This window comes from Thamnophis sirtalis, unplaced genomic scaffold (genome assembly GCF_051295495.1).
Source record: "Thamnophis sirtalis isolate CommonGarterSnake01/CBP01778 unplaced genomic scaffold, rThaSir2_p1.2 scaffold_11, whole genome shotgun sequence".
Lineage (NCBI taxonomy): Eukaryota > Metazoa > Chordata > Lepidosauria > Squamata > Natricidae > Thamnophis > Thamnophis sirtalis.
The window spans coordinates 56,914,202-56,934,141 of record NW_028261391.1 but is presented as its reverse complement, the minus strand read 5'-3'; the positions used below and the strand labels follow the sequence as shown (position 1 = coordinate 56,934,141).

The following is a 19,940-nucleotide window of genomic DNA, read 5'->3' as shown; positions in this document are numbered from 1 at the left end:
TTCCTCAGCCACAGGTCTTAAAGTTGCCAAGGTTGGAGACCACTGGTCTACACCACAGCCATAGTGCAATATTGCAGGCAAAGCAGCATCCCAATAATGCAGTTGCTTATCACACATACATACACCCCACAAAAGTGAACTGCTTCTCCACATGCAGCATGGATGCAGTTGAAGTAACAGTGCTATTCTCATTCTCCTTGGTAGAGGCAAGCATGCCTCTCACTCTGCTTTGGTACTACTTATGGTAAAAGGCAGGACCACCATTCTTCTTCTATCTCACTTCTCTAGCCATCTATGGCAAAAAAAAGTCGGGGCAGAAAAATGAGAGAGAATGGTTCCTTTGGAACTGAATCACTAAAGTGGGTGAGCAGGTTTTTTAAAAAATGAAAACATGTATACCTGTTTGATTTGTCATTGACCAAGCACAGGCAGCTTCATTGCATGAAGGTGTTTTCAGAATAAATGTCCATAGGTCACTGCCTGTCTTTCATCATCCAACTGCAGAGAACAACTTTACATGCTTTGCTCTGGAAGTGGCATTTTTACACTTAACCCACCTCCAGAAACTGCATCTACACAATTTAGGGTATGTTGAGGCACATAGGAGATTGATTGATTGATTGATTGATTGATTGATTGATTGTGCCATCAACTTTTAACAATCACATAGGTAGGATTTATTCATAACAATCTGCCCCTAACTTGGTTGTTCAGGTGTCCCAATCCATTGCCACTGTAACCAAGGCCATCTTGTTGCGAGTTGATATCTTCTCTTTCTTACTGTTCTTCCAGGGATTTGTAGATACTGCGTCTTCTAATCCAGTGTTTCTCAACCTTGGCAACTTGAAGATGCCTGGACTTCAACTCCCAGAATTCCCCAGCCAGCATTCGCTGGCTGGGGAATTCTGGGAGTTGAAGTCCAGACATCTTCAAGTTGCCAAGGTTGAGAAACACTGTTCTAATCAATGGCTAGAACTGCCAAAACTGAGCACACCAATAATGTGCATTTTAGCCCACTGAAGCATACTTCACTAATGAATGGTCAGGATCTAAATAATGAATGAGGAATTTTACTTTTACGTGGTCCTTGGACATGACTAAAGATGTCTTGTATCTCTAAAATAAAAAATAAAAAATCTCATCTTTTACTTTGATTTCACCTGAAGCCAGTAAACATAACTTCACAGATCTCAAAAATTTCCAACATTCATCCACATAATTGAAAAATTGCAAACAACTGGTCAACCATATAATGATAGCTTTTCATGCTCCTATGATTACAGAGATAGTTGCTGCAGTTCTCCTTTAGGCAAGATTACCTTTTCAAAGTAGCAAAAGCAATAGCTAAAACAAAATGTATAAAACTTAAACCAATATATTATTTATTGCTTTAGTCTGTCATCAACAGTATTAGTTATATATTCTGCATAAATAACAAGCTAACTATAAAAAGCAAGATATAAACAATCCCTTTCATTTTTCTTCTCATTTTTGGTATTAACTAATTAACATTGCAGTATGAATATGTTCAATTCATATTCAGGCAAGAAAATCTCTGTTGTTAAAAGCGAGAAATAATGTAGTAGAGGAAGTTTCTAACAAGGTCAATACTGCAGCAATATCTTCAGTATCAATGGTAGGAATGGAGAACCACATTAAAATCAGACTATTGAGACTGAGTTTAGCTATTAGCAGGATTGTCACAAGCAATACTTTTACACCTGTGTACCATTCAGACACAAGATTTATATGGATATTAGGAATTCATTTATGCACATAGACTTTCTCATTTATAGTATTTAATTCTTACAGCAATTTTTATGTCTAGCAGAGTTTTATACTTTATCAAACATGTGGATTAATGAACATTTTGAACTGAGGACAAGGCAAATTAATTCCATCTATTTTCATCTGTAGCAAGTTAGAACTACTGAAAAATTGTTCCAAAACACATTGCAATGTACTGTCCTTTTCCATAATACTATGTGATATTAAAAGGACACACAAATATTACTTTTAAGAAAGAAGCGGAGTATGGCTTTCCACATGATTGCTTAAACTATCAAATCATTAAGATACTAGCCTTTTACATTTCACCCACATTACTCATAGCAGAAAATTCTGTAATGGGGACAATAAAACTGTTTTTTTAAAAAAGCTGTTATAATAATAATATATCTTTATTACGGTCAAAGACCAGCAATAGACATTACTTTTTACAATATATTTAAAAAGTACTGACATTAAAAGTGGATAATAACATACATGCTCTCAAACTGTTTGGGTCACTCCCTGGTTTACGTGGGTGAAACGCCGATAAGTATGGGAGTAAATATAATGGTCCAGAAATTGTTAGATACACACTATATTGCCAAAAGTATTCGCTCACCAGCCTTTACTCGCATATGAACTTACTGTAAGTGACATCCCATTCCTAATCCATAGCGTTCAATATGACGTCTGTCCACCCTTTGCAGCTATAACAGCTTCAACTCTTCTGGGGAGTTTAGGAGTGTATTTATGGGAATTTTTGACCATTTTTCCAGAAGTGCATTTGTGAGGTCATATTCTGATGTTGGACGAGTTTACGTGGCCTACCAGTTCGTGGCTGAGTTGCTGTCGTTCCCAAACGCTTCCATGTTCTTATAATACAGCTGACAGTTGACTGTGGAATATTTAGGAGCGAGGAAATTTCACGACTGGATTTGTTGCACAGGTGGCAATGGGATGAAATTCATATATTAAATTTAAGTTAGAATTTTTATAAAATGACATTCCATTTGCATATGATTCAAGTGTGATTATCAAACAAGCATAAAGGTACTTAAATGTTGAAAATGTGAAAAGCAGGAAAAGACATTTTTACCATGCATGGTGATGGACTTGTGAAAAAGATTAATATTGAGATAAATATTCATACAAGGATACAAAAATTTTAAAGATTAGCATTAAGAAAAAACCTACATTTTTTAAATTGGGACATATGGATTACAAAAATCTCATGAAAGAAATTTTATATATGGCGATTGCAGTAATATTACATGCACAGCAATGGAGATATGCTAAAATTCCCACAATGGAAGAATGAACTGTGAAAATGACAGAAATGGCAAAACTGACCTTTGGTCAGAGATAAAACAAGTACTTTTATGAAACACTTAAAACCTTTTATAGATTTTTATGGAGTATGGGAAAAAATTAAGTAATGATTTATTGATTTGATGACTGAAAAAGGATTTAAAAGGGGATTGTAGGAATTTTTGTAGTATTACAGAGGGATGAGGCATAATATGTTTAATTACGACTATTTAAAAGATTGAAAGTTGATTTTTTTATGATTCTTTTTTCTTTTCTTTCTTTTCTTTGCCTTGTTTTTATCCTATTTATTCTTTTTTTTCTTTTACAGTATTTATGTCCTTTCTTTATATTTACTTTTATATATGTAAAAACTTTTAGTAAAAATTGTATATATGTGTATATTCATTCTCTTGGTAACAAGTGAATCTTTAGCAGTTTGTTAAAAATGCTGCAGGACTATTATTCTATTTTTGTTATTCTTCCATAGAAAGTAACACACATTTATTATTGAAGGCTATTAGCCAAATACGTGTCAGCATTGTTAAAGCAGGTAAAGCTTTTCATGAAGAAAGTCCCTTTATTACAATTACATATGCTAGATCTCAGGTTGTACACTGGTTTAAATGCTTTTCTATCTTCCCTACGATGACTAGTTATTGCATTTTCTTTTTAGATAAGTATTTCCTTTTCCTGTCAATAGATTGCAGCTTGAGGCAGAAAAGAATGGATCTCAGATACAACCAAAAAGTCATATTATTTAATCCGTTCACATGTCAAAGGATTTTTTTCTTGCAGTTAGTGAACTATCACAGCATGATATTCCTCAATGCAAGGAAAGGGAATTTGGTTTTATTTTTACATGGGACACAATTAAACCAACACTAACTATAATATAGTCCTTTGTAGTTTCTAATCTTGTTGCACATCAGACATCTATTTCTAAATATGATGTAGGCATCAGTCCACTCCAACAAATATAGTCTTCTTTGTCTGAAACAGTGAAAAATCCTACAGATTTTTATAGAAAAAGACAAAAGTAGCACAACATGAAAATAGATCAGCATGGGAGCTTTCTTCAACAATATCTATTTTCTTTCCAGTTCACTCTCTAACATTTTTTTCTTCTAGCAAAGAAGAAAGTGCACCAGTTCCAATTTAAAGCCATACAGAGCTGTGAATAAAGTCTGTGGGGAGAACTTTTGATCAATCAAGAAAATGTATTTTCCAAAAATAGTTCACCTTTCGTTATAATTTGGCAATGTATCTTATCCAATGTATTCTTAATATTTAACCTTCTTAAAATGGAACTAGTCAAAGCAATCCGAAAGACACTGGTTTTATTTACATAATATCTCTGAATATTTTTCCCATCATAAGCTTTGTATTTTAAACTATGTTACCCAGGATAGAATAGGGTACGTGGAAAAGTTGTCCTTGTGAAAAAATGTCTTCCAAATTTATATATGACAAAATCACACACACACACACACACACACACACACACACACACACACATATATGATAAAGCCATTCATAGCTTAATAACTACAAATGTCATATCCTCAAATATTATATCTAATGAACTAAGACATCAATACGTGTGTGTGTGTGTGTGTGTGTGTGTGTGTGTGTGTGTGTGTGTGTGTGTGTATCATCAGCCTAACAACTGATGACTAACAATACTTTATTTTGCCTTCTGCAACTACTTCCAATTCACTCAAAAGTTAAACTCTGACTGGGCAGGTCCAAGTGAGGAGACTAGGATAGGTTTTGTGCGGTTATCTAAACTGAGTTTGATTCTGTGACTCCCAAGGCCATGGACAGGATTCTCCAATCTGTCAATACAGTCTCTTTTCTATTATCTCTTGATCTTTCCTTGGTTGTTAAGACAGCCACGAGGTGATCCAGAGATAGGTCTGAGAAACAGCGTCATCCTTTTTGAGGGATGGTGTGGTACTGGTCTTGAAGGAAGCAGTGAAAGAAGCTGCAGCTGGTACAAAATGCACTGTCAAGTGCAGCAATGGGTCCATGTGTCATCACTCCTACTACAAAAGCTACACTTGTTGCCAGTTGGCCTCTAAGTACAACTCAAGGTGCTTATCATCACCTTTGAATATAGAGCATATGGCCTAGTTATTTGAGGATCCACCCATCTCTAATGGTCTCTCTCTCTCTCTACCTGGCATATTTGCACAGAGTGGGTGCATTGTCGTATCTGTCTGTTAAACATGTTGTGCGACCAAGGAAGTTGTCCATCCTCTCTGAAACAGCTTTCCCTAGAGATACAAGTGACACTGAATTTACTGAAGTTTCTTAAAAACTTGCTTTGCTTTACCGCCCTGGAGCTAATTTGTTTATTGTTGTATTTGTTGAGCCCTGTTGTATTTGTACATTTTTATTTTAGTTATTTTAATCTGGGTTGTCTATTTATGTGTGCTTATGTTCATTTAATTATTTTTATTGTTTCTAAATTTTGTTAATTAGCTAAAGCCTAATAATGTGGATGACTATTACAAATTTAATAAATTAAATTAAAAATTAAATTAAAGAATAAATTATACATAATTTGAATGTAATTTTTAAAGAACTGACTACAATTTGCCACATCTTAGCCTCAGAAACAGTATAGATCTTAGGGTTTGTAGGAGTTTGGCCAACTGGCAATGTTTTAATATTTACATATATTATTATGCAATTATTTACACCATGCAGTTTATGAAAGAAAATGTTTTAAGTTATAAATGTTCGGCATAGCTGTTTTAATAAATATTTAAAGATTTAAAACAGGTAAATTTACATAATGCTGGGATATTGTGTCAACTATAGTTATCTAACAAGCCAAATTTTAAAGCTTTTAACCTGTTTTTGGTCCATAGGCCAAGCAAATCATGTTATGGTTCCCAATTCTGAACCCTTCATATGTGTTTTAAATCCTCCATATGGTAGACATTTAAAAAGACATACAAAAAGAAAGGATGCATGTCTATTCTAAATGCTGAAATGACTGAGATAGACTGTTTCTTGAGAGACCGCCTGCTGCCAATTACCTCCCTGCGACCAATTAGATCTCATAGATTGGGCCTCCTCCGAATTCCATCGGCCAGCCAGTGTCGGCTGGCAACTACAAGGAGGAGAGCCTTTTCTGTAGTAGCTCCGACCCTTTGGAACGAGCTCCCCGTGGAGATTCGTACTCTCACCACCGTCCAGGCCTTCCGCATAGCCCTTAAGACCTGGCTAGCCCGTCAGGCCTGGGGACAAAGATAGCCGCCCCTCCCGAATGATGAATGAATGTTGCTCATTATTTTTACTTATATGTGTCTACGTCATTGTTTGTATTCCCCCTCCTGATTTTATGTGAGCCGCCCTGAGTCCCCTCAGGGAAAAGGGCGGCCTATAAATGTTAATAAACTATTAAACTATTAAACTGTAAAACATGTCAAATTGTGCATTTCTCTTCATATAAAATAAGTTCATTTGTCTATTTCTTTTCTGGATATTCTCTATGAAAAATACATTCATATAACCCTCAGAATCATCAATTAATGTAGATGTTCCACTTTAACTTAAAGAATATACTTCATTCTAAGTGAAAGAGCATCTTTATTCTTCTGATTTAAAGAAATTACAGAACTTCAAAGATTACAAGTGACATTATGGAATTTGAATTGTTTTTATGATTACAATTATATTCATCATGGAGGTAATATGGACATGTTCACAGTTCTTGAGGACTAAAGAAACTAAAAGAAGTGGACAGAAATTATATGAAAAGCATAGGATAATTTTCCTGTAATATTTAAACTACTTCTATTTACAAATATGAATTCTAAACCATCATAGACATATTAAACATGTGAGTAAAATTAAACAGAATTTATTAAGTTGGTGGTTTAAACTGAATTGATCATGCAGTAACACCCTAACATCTTCTATTAACCTAAGTTATACATATATTATATAGATAATTAATTTCAGAACATTTAAATTGCTACTGTTTGTTTCCTATTACCCCAAAAAATCACAATTCAAGCTAAGCATACTAGACACATACAATAACTGAGGCTTAAAGTGAGAGAAAAAAAGTAGGTCACTCTATGCTTCCTCAGAAATAGGTCAAAATTTTAACAAGTCATTCACAAGATATAAAGATTTTAATATTTTTGTGGCCTTTGTCATTTTCTATCTATTTATTGTAGAATAAAACCATAAGATTGAATAAATCTGATTTATTCTATTTTTAATTTTAAATGGCAGTTAAATGAATATTTTATTGCAAGATAAAAAAAATTACTGGACAATTTATCAAATATTATTTGCATACGGATAGTCTTAAGCATTTATCAATATTATTAAGCTCTTCAGATACTATAGTTATTTTGGCTGCCATTCATAGATTTTTGAGAAGGATGTAGCAATGTAAAATTAGCTGTTTTCCAGACTTTCCTCTGAAGAGAAGTTACCAATCAGGCAAATATACTGTAGTCTAATAATTGTGCCTGGGAACATGCATTTTTCAACTCACATCCATGCAGTTAATGTTCATTTATGTACTTCAATGTTATTTAGATTGGATAAGTATATGTAGAATTGTAATTGCTGATTGCTATAAAATTATTATACATTTCTTTCTCCTGCATTTTTTCATTTTAAATATTTTTTATGTGTAGTTTTTGTATATATTTGCATGTATGTAACTTAACTTTGTGTTTTATCTCTTTCTGTTTTTCTGCAGCTATTACTTTAAGGGTTCTCCAAAGTGATTAGTATTGATCCCAAGGACTATCCAAAAGACAATTATTATTAGTCACAGTACTATTAATTAAAGTAGAATTTATTAAATTATTTTCATATAATAGATATTTGGGGTTTAATGAACAATCGGAAATTTCATAAAGGGTCAATGAGTTGCGAACTTTGCTTTAAGGTAAAGGATTTTTTACAAGGCAAACTCTAGCCAAAGAAGCCAACTTTTAAAGCCTTGCATGTCAGATTACTGTATCACGCAGTAATATACAAATGTAATATAGATGCAAACTGTCACAGATAATTACATGTGACTAGAAATGAACCATTGCTTAAATAATTAATTTTAAGCTCACTTAAGCATTTTATTAGTTATAACAATGTGACTAGAAACTTCATATAGTAAATAGGACCAACAATCATCTCTCTGTTATATAATTTCAGAAGATTGTTTATATATATATATATATATATATATATATATATATATATATATATATATATATATATATATATATATATATATATACACACACACACATACATATATATATATATACATACACACACACACACACACACACTAAACTAAAAGTACTGTAATATCTGAAATTCTGTAGTCGCTTTAAAATATAAATTAAGTTCAATGCATTTTTCAAAATTTCATTTTATAAAATATAAAACACAGGATACTTAAACTTGTAATAAAAAATTTGTCTCCAAATGGTTCTTTCATCTGTAATTTCTATCCTTTGTTTATGCCGAGAGAATCCAGATGACACTTACATTATTAAACTCCAGTGTTTTTTATTCCCTTCAAGGCCTGTGGTGTTATTTTTGAAACTATTTTTTTCCCTTTTGGTAATTTGCAACAAGGATAAATTACTCAAAATTACAGCAATAGTAATTACAATTTACACTAGCAAATAGTACAGCATAGATAAAAAGCAATCTAAAGGAAAGGTAAAATGTAATGGAAAGAAAAAGCTCTCTGGAACAGGCTCTAATGCTTGGAAATGTGGAAGGAAAGAGAAGAGCAAAGTGTGTGGACTTAGTTACAGTGGCATGAGAAAGTTAAAAAAAAACAATTTAAGAATAAATCATCATGAAGATTGATGTTACTAAAGTCAAAAATGATTTGATGATACATAATCAAAAAATCAAAAAGCAACTTATGCAAGAAGGTTTTCTGAAAAAAATGAAGTCTTAGAAAATAAGAGCACAGATCTTGGAATAAATTTTATTATTTAAAACATAATTCCAGGAGCAAGGCTGTATAAATCTGATTTGATCAAATCTTTTTAATTGAATCAGAAAGTCAAAGCCAATTATTAAATCAGAAGCACTTCTACTGATTAAGTTTTGATTTAAAATATCAAAATGAATCCCTCAATCCATTTATTAACAGAAATCAAATTTACAGATCGAATTGGATACAATCAGAGAATAAGAATAAACTTGAACTTTGGCAAAGAAGTTACAGTATATAAAGAGTAAATTCCTGCATCATTTTCGGGAATGGGGCAGGGGTGGACTTCATTTTAACACTGCTCGCTCTTAACCTAATTATAATAAATCATGAGTAGCTAAATTTTTGCCAATACTACTACATTGCTTTGCTGATTCAATATCCAATTTTTAAAAATTGGATATTAAAGATGTCCAAAAGAATCTCTCTGAGATGAATACATTAAAATGAAAAATTCCGTTAGTTCCTGATTAAAATGATGTGCATACTTGTAAAACGTTCACATGAATAAGCCAACAAAACAGGATCTCCGGATGGGAATATATAGTTCAATGGAACATGGTCCCAGTATGGCTGCTATGAAAAGAGAAACTCGATGAAAGAAAATTGACTCTATCAGCCACTGGGATACTCTCCAGGTTGAGCATGTATTCACCACTTGACAATGTAACCCACTGTGCAACTGCTATGAACAAAGTAAATCCCTTGCTAGGAATCATTAGGGAAGCAATAAAAAATAAAACTGCCAAAGCACAGCACAACCACAAATTGCATTGTGCTTCTAGAAAAGGTGTTGAATAACATTAGGGCTGAATTTCTACAGGCACATTTTTGGGACTTTCCACCTTAACAAAAAAAAAGGAATATGATATAAACACACATCACATGCAGACTCTGGATACGGAAGTGATTTTTGTCCAATTTAAAAATATCTAGAGTTGGAGAGTTAATATGGACAGTTCAGAAAAAATAAAAGTTTTTTTTTTGCCAAACTTATTTTTTAACTATAAAATATAATTGTGCCCATCAACTTGAGGGACACTAAAAACAGAATTGCAAACTCATAAATTGTGATTATTGGACATAGCTGACATGTACTGGTGTTTCTCCAAAAATATGTGGGGTTTTATTTTGGGAGGTAACTTATTTTTCCCCCATGTACAGGAGGTCCAGTTCTGCTTGTTCGTAGCTGGGCAGGAGGCCATGTGGCACATCAGTGCTGCCGCTGTGAGGCAGGGGGATGAGGTGGAGGTGTCCCATGTGCCCCATACTGGCTTACCTTAGGACCCTCGCAGCCAGGTCACCCATGCTCCAACACCTGCATCACCCTGCAGCCGTGGCACCAACACACCACTTGGCCTCCTGCTCCATTGTGGCCATGAGCAAGCAGAAGTGGGCCAGCAGCCACATGGGATCCTGCTGCATATCAGATGTTGGGGCATGGATGGGGGTCCTTGCAGCAGCTCCACCCCGCTTTGCTGCCGTGGCACTGCGAGTAACCAGACAGAATGGGCGGGAGGGCAGCTGCGCAGGTTCTTAAGTAGGTCTTATTTTGCAAGGCACTTCAGAAGCCGTTGTTTAGCATCTTTAGTTTTGGATGGGTTCCACTATCCCAGACAGACCCAGTGTGCAACCTGGGGATTCTCTTGGACTTGCAACTTCTGCTCAAAGAGCAGGTCACAGTCATGGCTAGGAAAGCCTTTGTACAACTTTGTGTTATGATTCACATATATGCCCTTACCTAAATCGTGAGGCCTGCACATAGTCACTCTTGCCATAATTATCTTTCAGTTGGATATCTACAATATGCTATACATTGGGCTGCCCTTGAAGAGTATTTGGAAATTGCTACATGCAGAGTTCTGGGTCCCTAGGGTGGCACATAGAACACCACTGTTGTACAAGCTGTTTGGTTATCACTTTGCTTCCAAGTCCAATTCAAAGGTTGGTTTTTTTAAAGCCATATATGGCATGTGTCCAGAGTATCTGAGGAGCCACCTCATCCCAATGAGGTCTACCCACTTGTGCCTTCTAGGGAGCCCATTTGCTAAGAAATTCTAGTGACTAAGATCAAGGAGAAGAGACTTTTCTGTGACACTTATCCTGCGGAACACCCTGTCACCAGAGTTGAGAACTGGTCCCACCTTCTTGGCCTCTAATCAAAATCTGTTTTTTTCTGATTGACTTTGGTCTCTAAAGGAAGTACTTACCACTGGAAATGATTGACAGGTAGGAAGACCTCATCTGTCTCTTAGTTCTAATTTTTTTTTGCACACCTTTAAATTTTTAATTTGCATAATTTAAATATTTTAATTGCTTCTCTATTATGTTTTTATGATCTGTATAAACCACCCAGACTCACCTTATCAGGGAGCTGTGGCATATATGTTTAATAAATAAAATAAATAATAGTTTCTGCCGTATCTGAATGCTGGTTAGATGAGCAGATTACTGTCAGAGTGAGTTTCAATTAGTTTTTTTTTACTATATACCCATCTTCAGTTGTATGTTATCTTTAGCAAAAGATCATATTTTTTTAACTGAAACAAATTAAACAGTGAAGTAATGAGAAGTCATGTTTTAATGGTTAATTCTTTGGCCAAATGGCCAAGTAATTTTTTTATATCTTATAACCTAACAAAACCTGTTAAAACTCTCTATCAGATAATATGCCTCCAAGAAAGAAAAGCTGTGCAATGGTTTTGGAGATTTGATGATTTCTTTGGGAAACTCTCTGCATTTTGCAGTTTTTTATAATACAGATATTATGATATTGTATGGTAGAGCTTCTGAGTAGAATCACCAAACTTGATTTAGGATGAAGGGTTCATTAAGGTCATATCCTGGTATTAGGATTTACAGTGCATTTAGAAAGTATTCAGATCCCCTTCACTTTTGTCAATTTTGCTATGCTGCAGCATGATTCTCATTTTCTCATTGATCAACACTCAATACCCCATAATGACAAAGTGAACAGTTTAGAAATGCCTGTAAATTTATTAAAAAATACTGAAATATCACATTAGCATTAATATTCAGACCCTCTGCAAAAATACTTGAAATTTAGCTCTGGTGCCTTCCATTTTTCTTGATCGTTGTGATGTGTTTCTACACCATGACTGGAGTTGACTTGTGGTAAATTAAATTGATTGTATATGATTTGGAAATGCACACATCTCTCTATAGAAGGCCTCACAGCTAACAAGGCATGTTGTGCTAGAGCAAAAGCCATGAGGTGAAAGGAACTGACTGCAGAGATCAGAGACAGGATTAAAATAAAGTTTCTGCTGCATTGAAGTTTCCTAAGAGCACAATGGTCTCCCTAATTCTCAAATGGAAGAAGTTTGGCACAACCAGGACTCCAACCTGGCCAAACCGAGCAATTGGGGGAGAAGATCCTTAGTAAGAGAGCTGACCAAGAACCTGACTGCCACTCTGATTGATCTCCAGAGATCCTGTGTGGAGATGGGACAGAGTTCCAGAAGGACAACCATCACTGCAGCCCTCCACCGATTTGGGCTTTAGCAGAGTAGCTAGACAGAAGCCTATTCTTAGTACAAAATATATGAAAGTGTGATTGGAGTTTGCAAAAAAGCACCTGAAGGATTCTCAGACTGTGAGGAATAAGATTCTCTGGTCTGATACCACCAATAATTGAACTCTTTGGCCTCAATTCTAAATGTTATGTCTGGAAGAAACCAGACACCGCTCATCACCTGCACAATGAAGCATGGTGGTGGCAGCATAATACTGTGGGGTGTTATTCAGCAGCAAGGAGACTGGTCAGGGTTGAGGTAAAAGTAAATGGAGCAAAGTACAGGGATATCCTCAATTAAAACCTGCTCCGCTAAAGACTGAGCCGAAGGTTCACTTTCCAACATGACAATGACCCTAAACACAGCTAAGACATATTAGGTGATTTCCCCCCCCCCCCCAAAAAAAATTGCATCTTTACTAATACTTTGAATATTTTATCCTGGCAAAGTAGTTGAGAGCTACATGGATCCTTGGGAAGTTTAAGAAGCAAATTTGTAATAAGTAAACAATTGATGAGTTGATACTCCCTTGGGTACCCAAGACACATTGCTGGGTGCAACCGGATGGGAAACATAGCAATAGGGGAAGCAGGAGCTGCCTAACTTGAGTCTGACTATTAGTGTTAGGTCTGAGTCTGACTGTTGGTTACCAAAACTGGATGCAGTATTCCAGACAACACCTGGAATACCATATTCAGTTTTGCTTACCACATTATAAAAAAGATGTTGAATCTTTGGGGAAAAAGCAAAGAAGAGCAACTAAGATTATTAAAGTCCTGGAGACTAAAACATATGAAGAATTGTTGCAGGATTTGGGTATAGCTAGTCTAGAGAAAAGAAGGACTAGGGAGGACATAATAACAGTATTCTAGTATTTGAGATGCTTCCAGAACGAAGATGGCTCTCGGCTTATTTTCTAAAGCACCTAAAGGCCAGACAAGAAGCAATGGATGGAAACTAATCAAAGAGAAGAGCAACCTGGAATTAAGGAGAACAGTAAGAACAATTAACCAGTGGAACAGCTTGCCTCCAGAAGTTGTGGGTGCTCCATGACTTAAGGTTTTTAAGAGAAGAATGGACATCCACCTGTTTGAAATGGTATAGGGTCTCTTGTTTGAGCAGGGAATTGGACTAGAAGTCTCTTCCAGCTCTATTCTGATTAATTGATTGATTGATTGATTGATTGATTGATTGATTGATTGATTAGATTTCTATATCCCTTGGACATTGAAGAATCACCTTACAGGGGAGATAACTGACATAAAATTAATAAAATACAATTAGTATTTTGACCTGAAAGAAAAGGGATGTGTTTTCTAAGTCAAAATTGATTGGAAGGAGTCACAAATCTTCATACTATTTACCAGAAGCTGAAGATTTATATTTATTTTTAACATTAGTCTCATAAGTCTATTTCAAAATTTAGCTTTTCCCTTTACCTTACTCCAAAGTTTCATTAAGTTTTAACATAGTAACATTTGACATTTCAAGGTAAAATGGAAAGGTTAAAAATATAGCATGGTAATAAATAATATTTGTTCAAAAACATGTAGGAAACTCTTAGTACTTTGAAACTGAATTGCTTATTTTTTTAACATTCATCCCTCTTAGAGCACCGTTCAAAGAATAATTTTATTTAACAAATTCCCTGTAGAGGAAATGACACATTTTCATTGTATCAGTCAATTATCTTTGACACATGCTTATCAAGGTTGATCAATCACTGCTGATAAGTCTGCTAAGCTATTCTTTTTCAACTAAAAAAACCTGACATGAGAATTAACACACCCAATTGCCCAGACTGATGATCAATATTGACTATCAATACCAGTAGTGTTTGCTAGTGTCAATCACTTCACGTGATCACTTAGATCACTTCACAATGATCTAACCTAATTGCATACCACTTTATATCTGAGAATGGAAAATATGAGATTCTCATATTGAAACCATTGACAAATCATAGAATAAATCCAAGGCTTAAATTAAATGACTTGAAATTCTACTAAACTGTATGTACTATCCATCAAAATGAAAGGTTGACAATAGTTATATTTTCAAAAATAAAAAATAAGACATTTTAAAATCCACTTTAAAATACCAATGTGTTGGTCTGACATTATGTTTAATGCATTTACAACAAAACATTTTCCCAATTAGATCATTTTTTTTAATTCTCTCTATATAGTGTAGTTTAAATGTTCTAAATCGTAGCATCCTGTATTGCATCTCCAAGAAGGTTCTCTGAAGTCTGATAACCTTGTTAGGCTGTACAAGTATGAGATAGAGATAATCTGAAGTAATCTTCACAAGCTAGTCTATTCATAATACTAACTCATCACTTCCACAAAATCTGTCTGTGATTTCTATGCTCTCGTACTATGGTTAAGCTAAGTTATTTATCATTCTTAAGAGAAATTATGCATTCAAGTTAAATCAACTGTTCAGCATGCAGTCATTTTAGTACAGTATATATTAACCTTGATATTCGGTCAAGTTCAAATTTTAGATATACGTTCTTCAAACTTGATTGCTTTCAGATAGCAGCATACTAAGAAGCACCGGTCACAATAATAAATGTACATTGAAATTATATTTTTATAAATAGAAACATTCATATAAGATTCCAAATGCCATGATATGGTTACACCCCCTCCAAAAAAAGTTTCCTCAGAGAGTAGTCTGCAACTTTTATCAAGGGTGTAATTAGACAGGAAAAAATGGCTTAAGTTTGACATCATGAGTCACAGTTTTAACTGAAATAAGGAAGTAACTAAATTCAAATTAGGCTTCTCAAGATGCTGCAATGATTTTAAGTTGCACTTGAAATTGTATTTATTCTCAGATAGAAACTCATTTTTAAGTGGCAAATAAATATTATATATGACATCTTAACTATAGACTAAATCCTCTATGTATCCATTTACCAATCAATATTTTGCTAAACATGAGTAACAGGTGACTTCAATATTGTCACAGGAAGGAAAAAAATCAACCATACTTTGTTAAGTCACTTCGAGGTGCTATGAAGTTAACTTAAGAAATTTAGGATTGATAAGAGAAGAACCCTATAACCAAATATTTGATTTTTTGAATAAACCATAGATTTTGTTTTCCTTTTGTTGTTGTAAAATGTTTCCAAATCTATTGCAAGTGGTTAATCTGTGCAAGTGGTTGATATGCTCTCTTTTTAATACATATGCAAGGATCAATTATTTTTTTCTTTTGCCAATGCTCTAAAATTTCTTATTTGAAACATTTTTGCTATTTTGCAAGTGGAGAATTAAACATGGTCAGATTATCCTAATATTTTGATAGGAGAAAATATTGATTGTTATCTACAAGTAAACTTGATTTAATATTCACACTGACAGTTTCAATATTGTATGTGGCAAATATAGGAAATAATCAAGAAAATACCATCAAGAGTTTTAGATAACTGCATTTATTATGTTCAAGGATATTTTCATTATCTTCTAAGTTGTACACATATTATGGCAGGAAATTCTCTAAGTACCAGAAGTAAAAAATATAGACCTAACATTCATGTAAGGTAATATTTTTTAGGAATCACATTAGAATCTACAGTTGGGTGTTCCAAGTGCTATTGAAGATTTATCTTAAAAAAATACATTTGTCTTAATTATATATACATTAAAGCTGTCATCTAAAATTCTGGGTTTCCTCAGGGGAAAAAAAATCAGAAAAATAGGTTTTCAGTATTTGTTAGATGTGGCTTCTATTTATCGGATGGTGTCACATTCTATTAAGTTTTAGGCCTCTGTTCAGTGTCCAATAATAAGTATACCTCCTTTTACAAATCACTAAACAAGAAAGCATGGAGCAACAAGCTAACTTGCATAATATTAAACCCCAGGCCATAAGGACTGGAGACAATTTACATTTAAATTGTCAAGCTTTATTTGGTAACTTTATTCCTAGGCTAATGTTCAACTTGATGTCTCTAAATATTTTGAACTGGCTATCACTTCTCGCCAAGAAGAAATCATTTACTACAAATGGACAAGACAGTCATGGGATCTCAATATTTGATGTCAATCCTCCTTTACTAAACCTTTGGCTCACCCATTTGGTTTCAAGAAACAAATTTCTCAGATTGCTGATTACACCAACCAATATTTAGAAATGTCTTTATGGGACATTTCTCACTTAATAGCACCTTTGTCAGAGTTATTTAATTTTTAAATATAATTTTATTGAAAGTTTTAAAACAAGGAAGGTTAATCAATCTTAATATTAATACAGAAATAGAGTAAAATAGAGTAAGAAGGAAAAAAGAAAAAGAAATAAAAGAGAAAGTTAAGGAGCAAAAAGAAAAAAGTAGAAAAACAGAAAAGAAAGATAAGTGGCTTCCAATCTTTTCAGCAATTCAAAAAGTGGAATACTAGATTTATCTCTTTTTCTAAAGTTAAATCATGACTGTTTCCATAGCCTACCCATTTACTTCATCAAAACCAATGTATTACAGGTTGACTTGTTTTCTGGTTCTTTGCAAAAAGCCCATAAATATTTTCCAGTCAGCAATAAACCTAAATTTCCTAAATTCAATTTTGTTGAATGTTGAATTAAATATTGCTATTCAATATTTAAAAAGCACTGTTCTAAACAAATACCCTCATTAACTTCTTTGGTTAACTTAGAATAATAGATGATCTTATAAGATTACAGGAACCACCACCAATATTCTATTATATTCTTAAAATCTGCAGTGTGATCTGGACAGTCCAGGCGGATATTTTCTGTTTCGTTAGCAATTAGCGCTAGGAAGAAAAGATAGCACAGAAACCACTTACTTGAACCTGCCTTGGCAATGCTGGCACTGATCCCCCACCCAGCCTTGATCACAGAGGCAGCTGGAATTGACACATCGACCAGAAAAGCACGAGGTTCTTTCACAAGTCTTCGACTGGGAAACTTGGGCATACAGCACCAGGTAGAGGATCCCGTAAAAGAGCAGCCAGTTATTTATATCCATGAAGGTAGCAAAGCAGCAGGAGGAGGAAGAAAAAGGTCTCCAGGTTCCCAGGATTACAGGAGGGCCTTCTATTCTGCGCAGGACTTTCCCCAACAGATCCAGCATCTTTGCCCACAAAGCACATCCGCAACCGGCCTGCCTGACGAACCGCGACAGGAGAGTAAGGAAGGCTGAATTAATCCAGTTCCTCGGGCAGGCTTAAGCAGGAGGAAAGCCGCCCCGCGCACATCACTCAAAAGGAGGCGCTTTTAAAGAGGCTGAAGAAACGGGGCAAAGACGAGGCTGGAGCTGCAGACTCCCCGAAGATAATTACAACAGGAAAACCGAGACGCTTCCTCCCTTCCTCGCTTCTCACACAGCAACCTCCGCCGGGCTCTTCGGGTACAACGCAGGCGACTCGCTTCCCGCCTCCTCTTCCTCGTCGTCCTTGGGGCTCATTGCCCCCCACTTTCCATGAGCAGAGGCTTCTCTCCTGCCTTGGCCGCTTCTTCTCACCACATGGCCCCGCTCGCCGTGTCCGGCTCTCCCACAGCCCGCAAAATAAAATTAAAAAAGAAAGCCCCCTCTCTTCCTCCGCCTCCTGTAGTCCCGACTCTTGCAGCAGCAGCAGCAACGGGAGAGCAAGGAGGGGGGGGGATGCTCTGGCTCCTTCAAGGCAAAGGAGGGCGCCTTTCCTCAACGTCCTCCCAGCATCCCCGAGCAGCGGGCCGGAGGCCGGGAGGGAAGCGCCTTGCAAGCGGGGGCGTGTGGGAGGGAAGGAAGGGAGAGAGTTAAAAGCCTCCGTCTGTCCCAGCTGACACTTTGAAAGCAGCCATTTTTAAAAGGCTAATTGTAAGCTGCTTTCGGAGGCTACCAGGCTGGCTGGCTGGGGCCGAATCCCTCCTCTTCCTCCTTTCGACTCCCCCCCCTCTCCTCTTCCCCAGCTCCGCCGGTCTGATTAGACCCGTCCCTTTCTTTTGGGCTGCCAGGCAGGCCCCGCCTCAGCCGGGGAGAAGACTGGAAAAGACTCCGTTACGGGAGCCTCGTTGCTGGAGCAACTGCCCCGGAAAGGATGGAGAGCCACTAAACGTCCCTTGCCATTTCTGAGCCCCAGCCCAGAAAGTGAAGGCAGCGCGCTTGCCTCCCGCCCCCCCTCCACCCCGGGAAAGTTCGTGCCGCGGTTTTGGGCGGCCTCAAAATCGAAAAGAGTCTCGCTCTCTCTTCCGTCTTTGGGATTGCAACGCTCCAGCCTCTCCGCCGCCTTTGCAGGGGAGCCCTAGAAAGAAAGTACTACACAAAGAGGAGCTGAGCATGTGCGGCAGCCAAGGAGCACCCCCCCACACACACCCCGTTTAAAGGCGCAGCGCCCGTCTCCCTTGCATCACTTGGAGCGTGACCCGCCGGGAGGGAAGCGCGCGAGAGAGGCGGGGGGGGCGAGAGGGAAGAGAAGCGCGGGATCCGCCGGGGAAGGGGGCGAGCGCGCGCGCAGCGGGGTCGAGGTTTGTTCTCTTTTCCTCAGGAGGCGATGCGAGTTCCTGAACTTCATGTGCACAAACAAACAAACAAACAAGCGAACAAAGCCGAGAGTGGAAGCCATTTCCAGACGCGCTTTGTTAAACGCCGTGGTTCATTGCGGCAAAATTTCCAACGGAAGGGAAGCGATCGACCATCAACCTTGTTGCGGCGGCGGCTTGTGTTTTTTTTTTCCCTATAGCTACCACTTTTTCCCCCCTCTAGTCATTCCTCTGTGGCACTTTATACAGGTAGTGCTCGACCTTAGAACCACAACTGAACCAAACATTTCTGTTGCCAAGGGAGGCATGTGTTAAGGGAATGTTGCCCTGTTTTATGACCTTTCTTGCCTCAGTTTTTAAGTGAATCACTACAGTTCCTAAATTAGTTGCACAGCTGTTAAGTCAGTGTTTCTCAACCTTGGCGACTTTAAGTCCTGTGGACTTCAATTCCCAGAATTCCCCCAGCCAGCTGTGCTGGCTGGGGGATTCTGGGAATTGAAGTCCACAGGACTTAAAGTCGCCAAGGTTGAGAAACACTGTGTTACGTGAATCTGGCTTCCCCATTGACTTTGCTTGTCGAAAGATCGCAAAAGGGGAACACATGACCCCAGGACACTGCAACCATTGTAAATATGAGTCAGTTGCCAATGTTGATCACATGAGTCAGTTCCCGAATCTTGATCACATGACCATGGGTGTTGCAACGGTCGTAAGTATGAAAAAAGGTCATAACTCACTTTTTTCAGTACCATTAAAACTTCAAACGGTCACTAACAACTGTTGTCAATTGAGGATTACATGTAGTACAGATAGTCCTCGACTTACAACCATTCCTTCAAAGTTAA

The 19,940-nt window shown here is 36.7% G+C and overlaps 1 protein-coding gene across 1 annotated transcript in view; it reads right to left on the bottom strand.

The window, feature by feature from the left end:
• The window catches only part of ATRNL1 (attractin like 1), a 507,336-nt gene extending 488,918 nt beyond the window's left edge, over positions 1-18,418 (bottom strand). Inside the window, exon 1 of the mRNA XM_087725861.1 lies at positions 17,421-18,418. Coding sequence (XP_087581987.1) covers positions 17,421-17,707 — 287 coding nt within the window. The 5' untranslated portion in view covers positions 17,708-18,418. The remainder of the gene's footprint in view (positions 1-17,420) is intronic.
• Between the last annotated feature and the right edge of the window lie 1,522 nt (positions 18,419-19,940).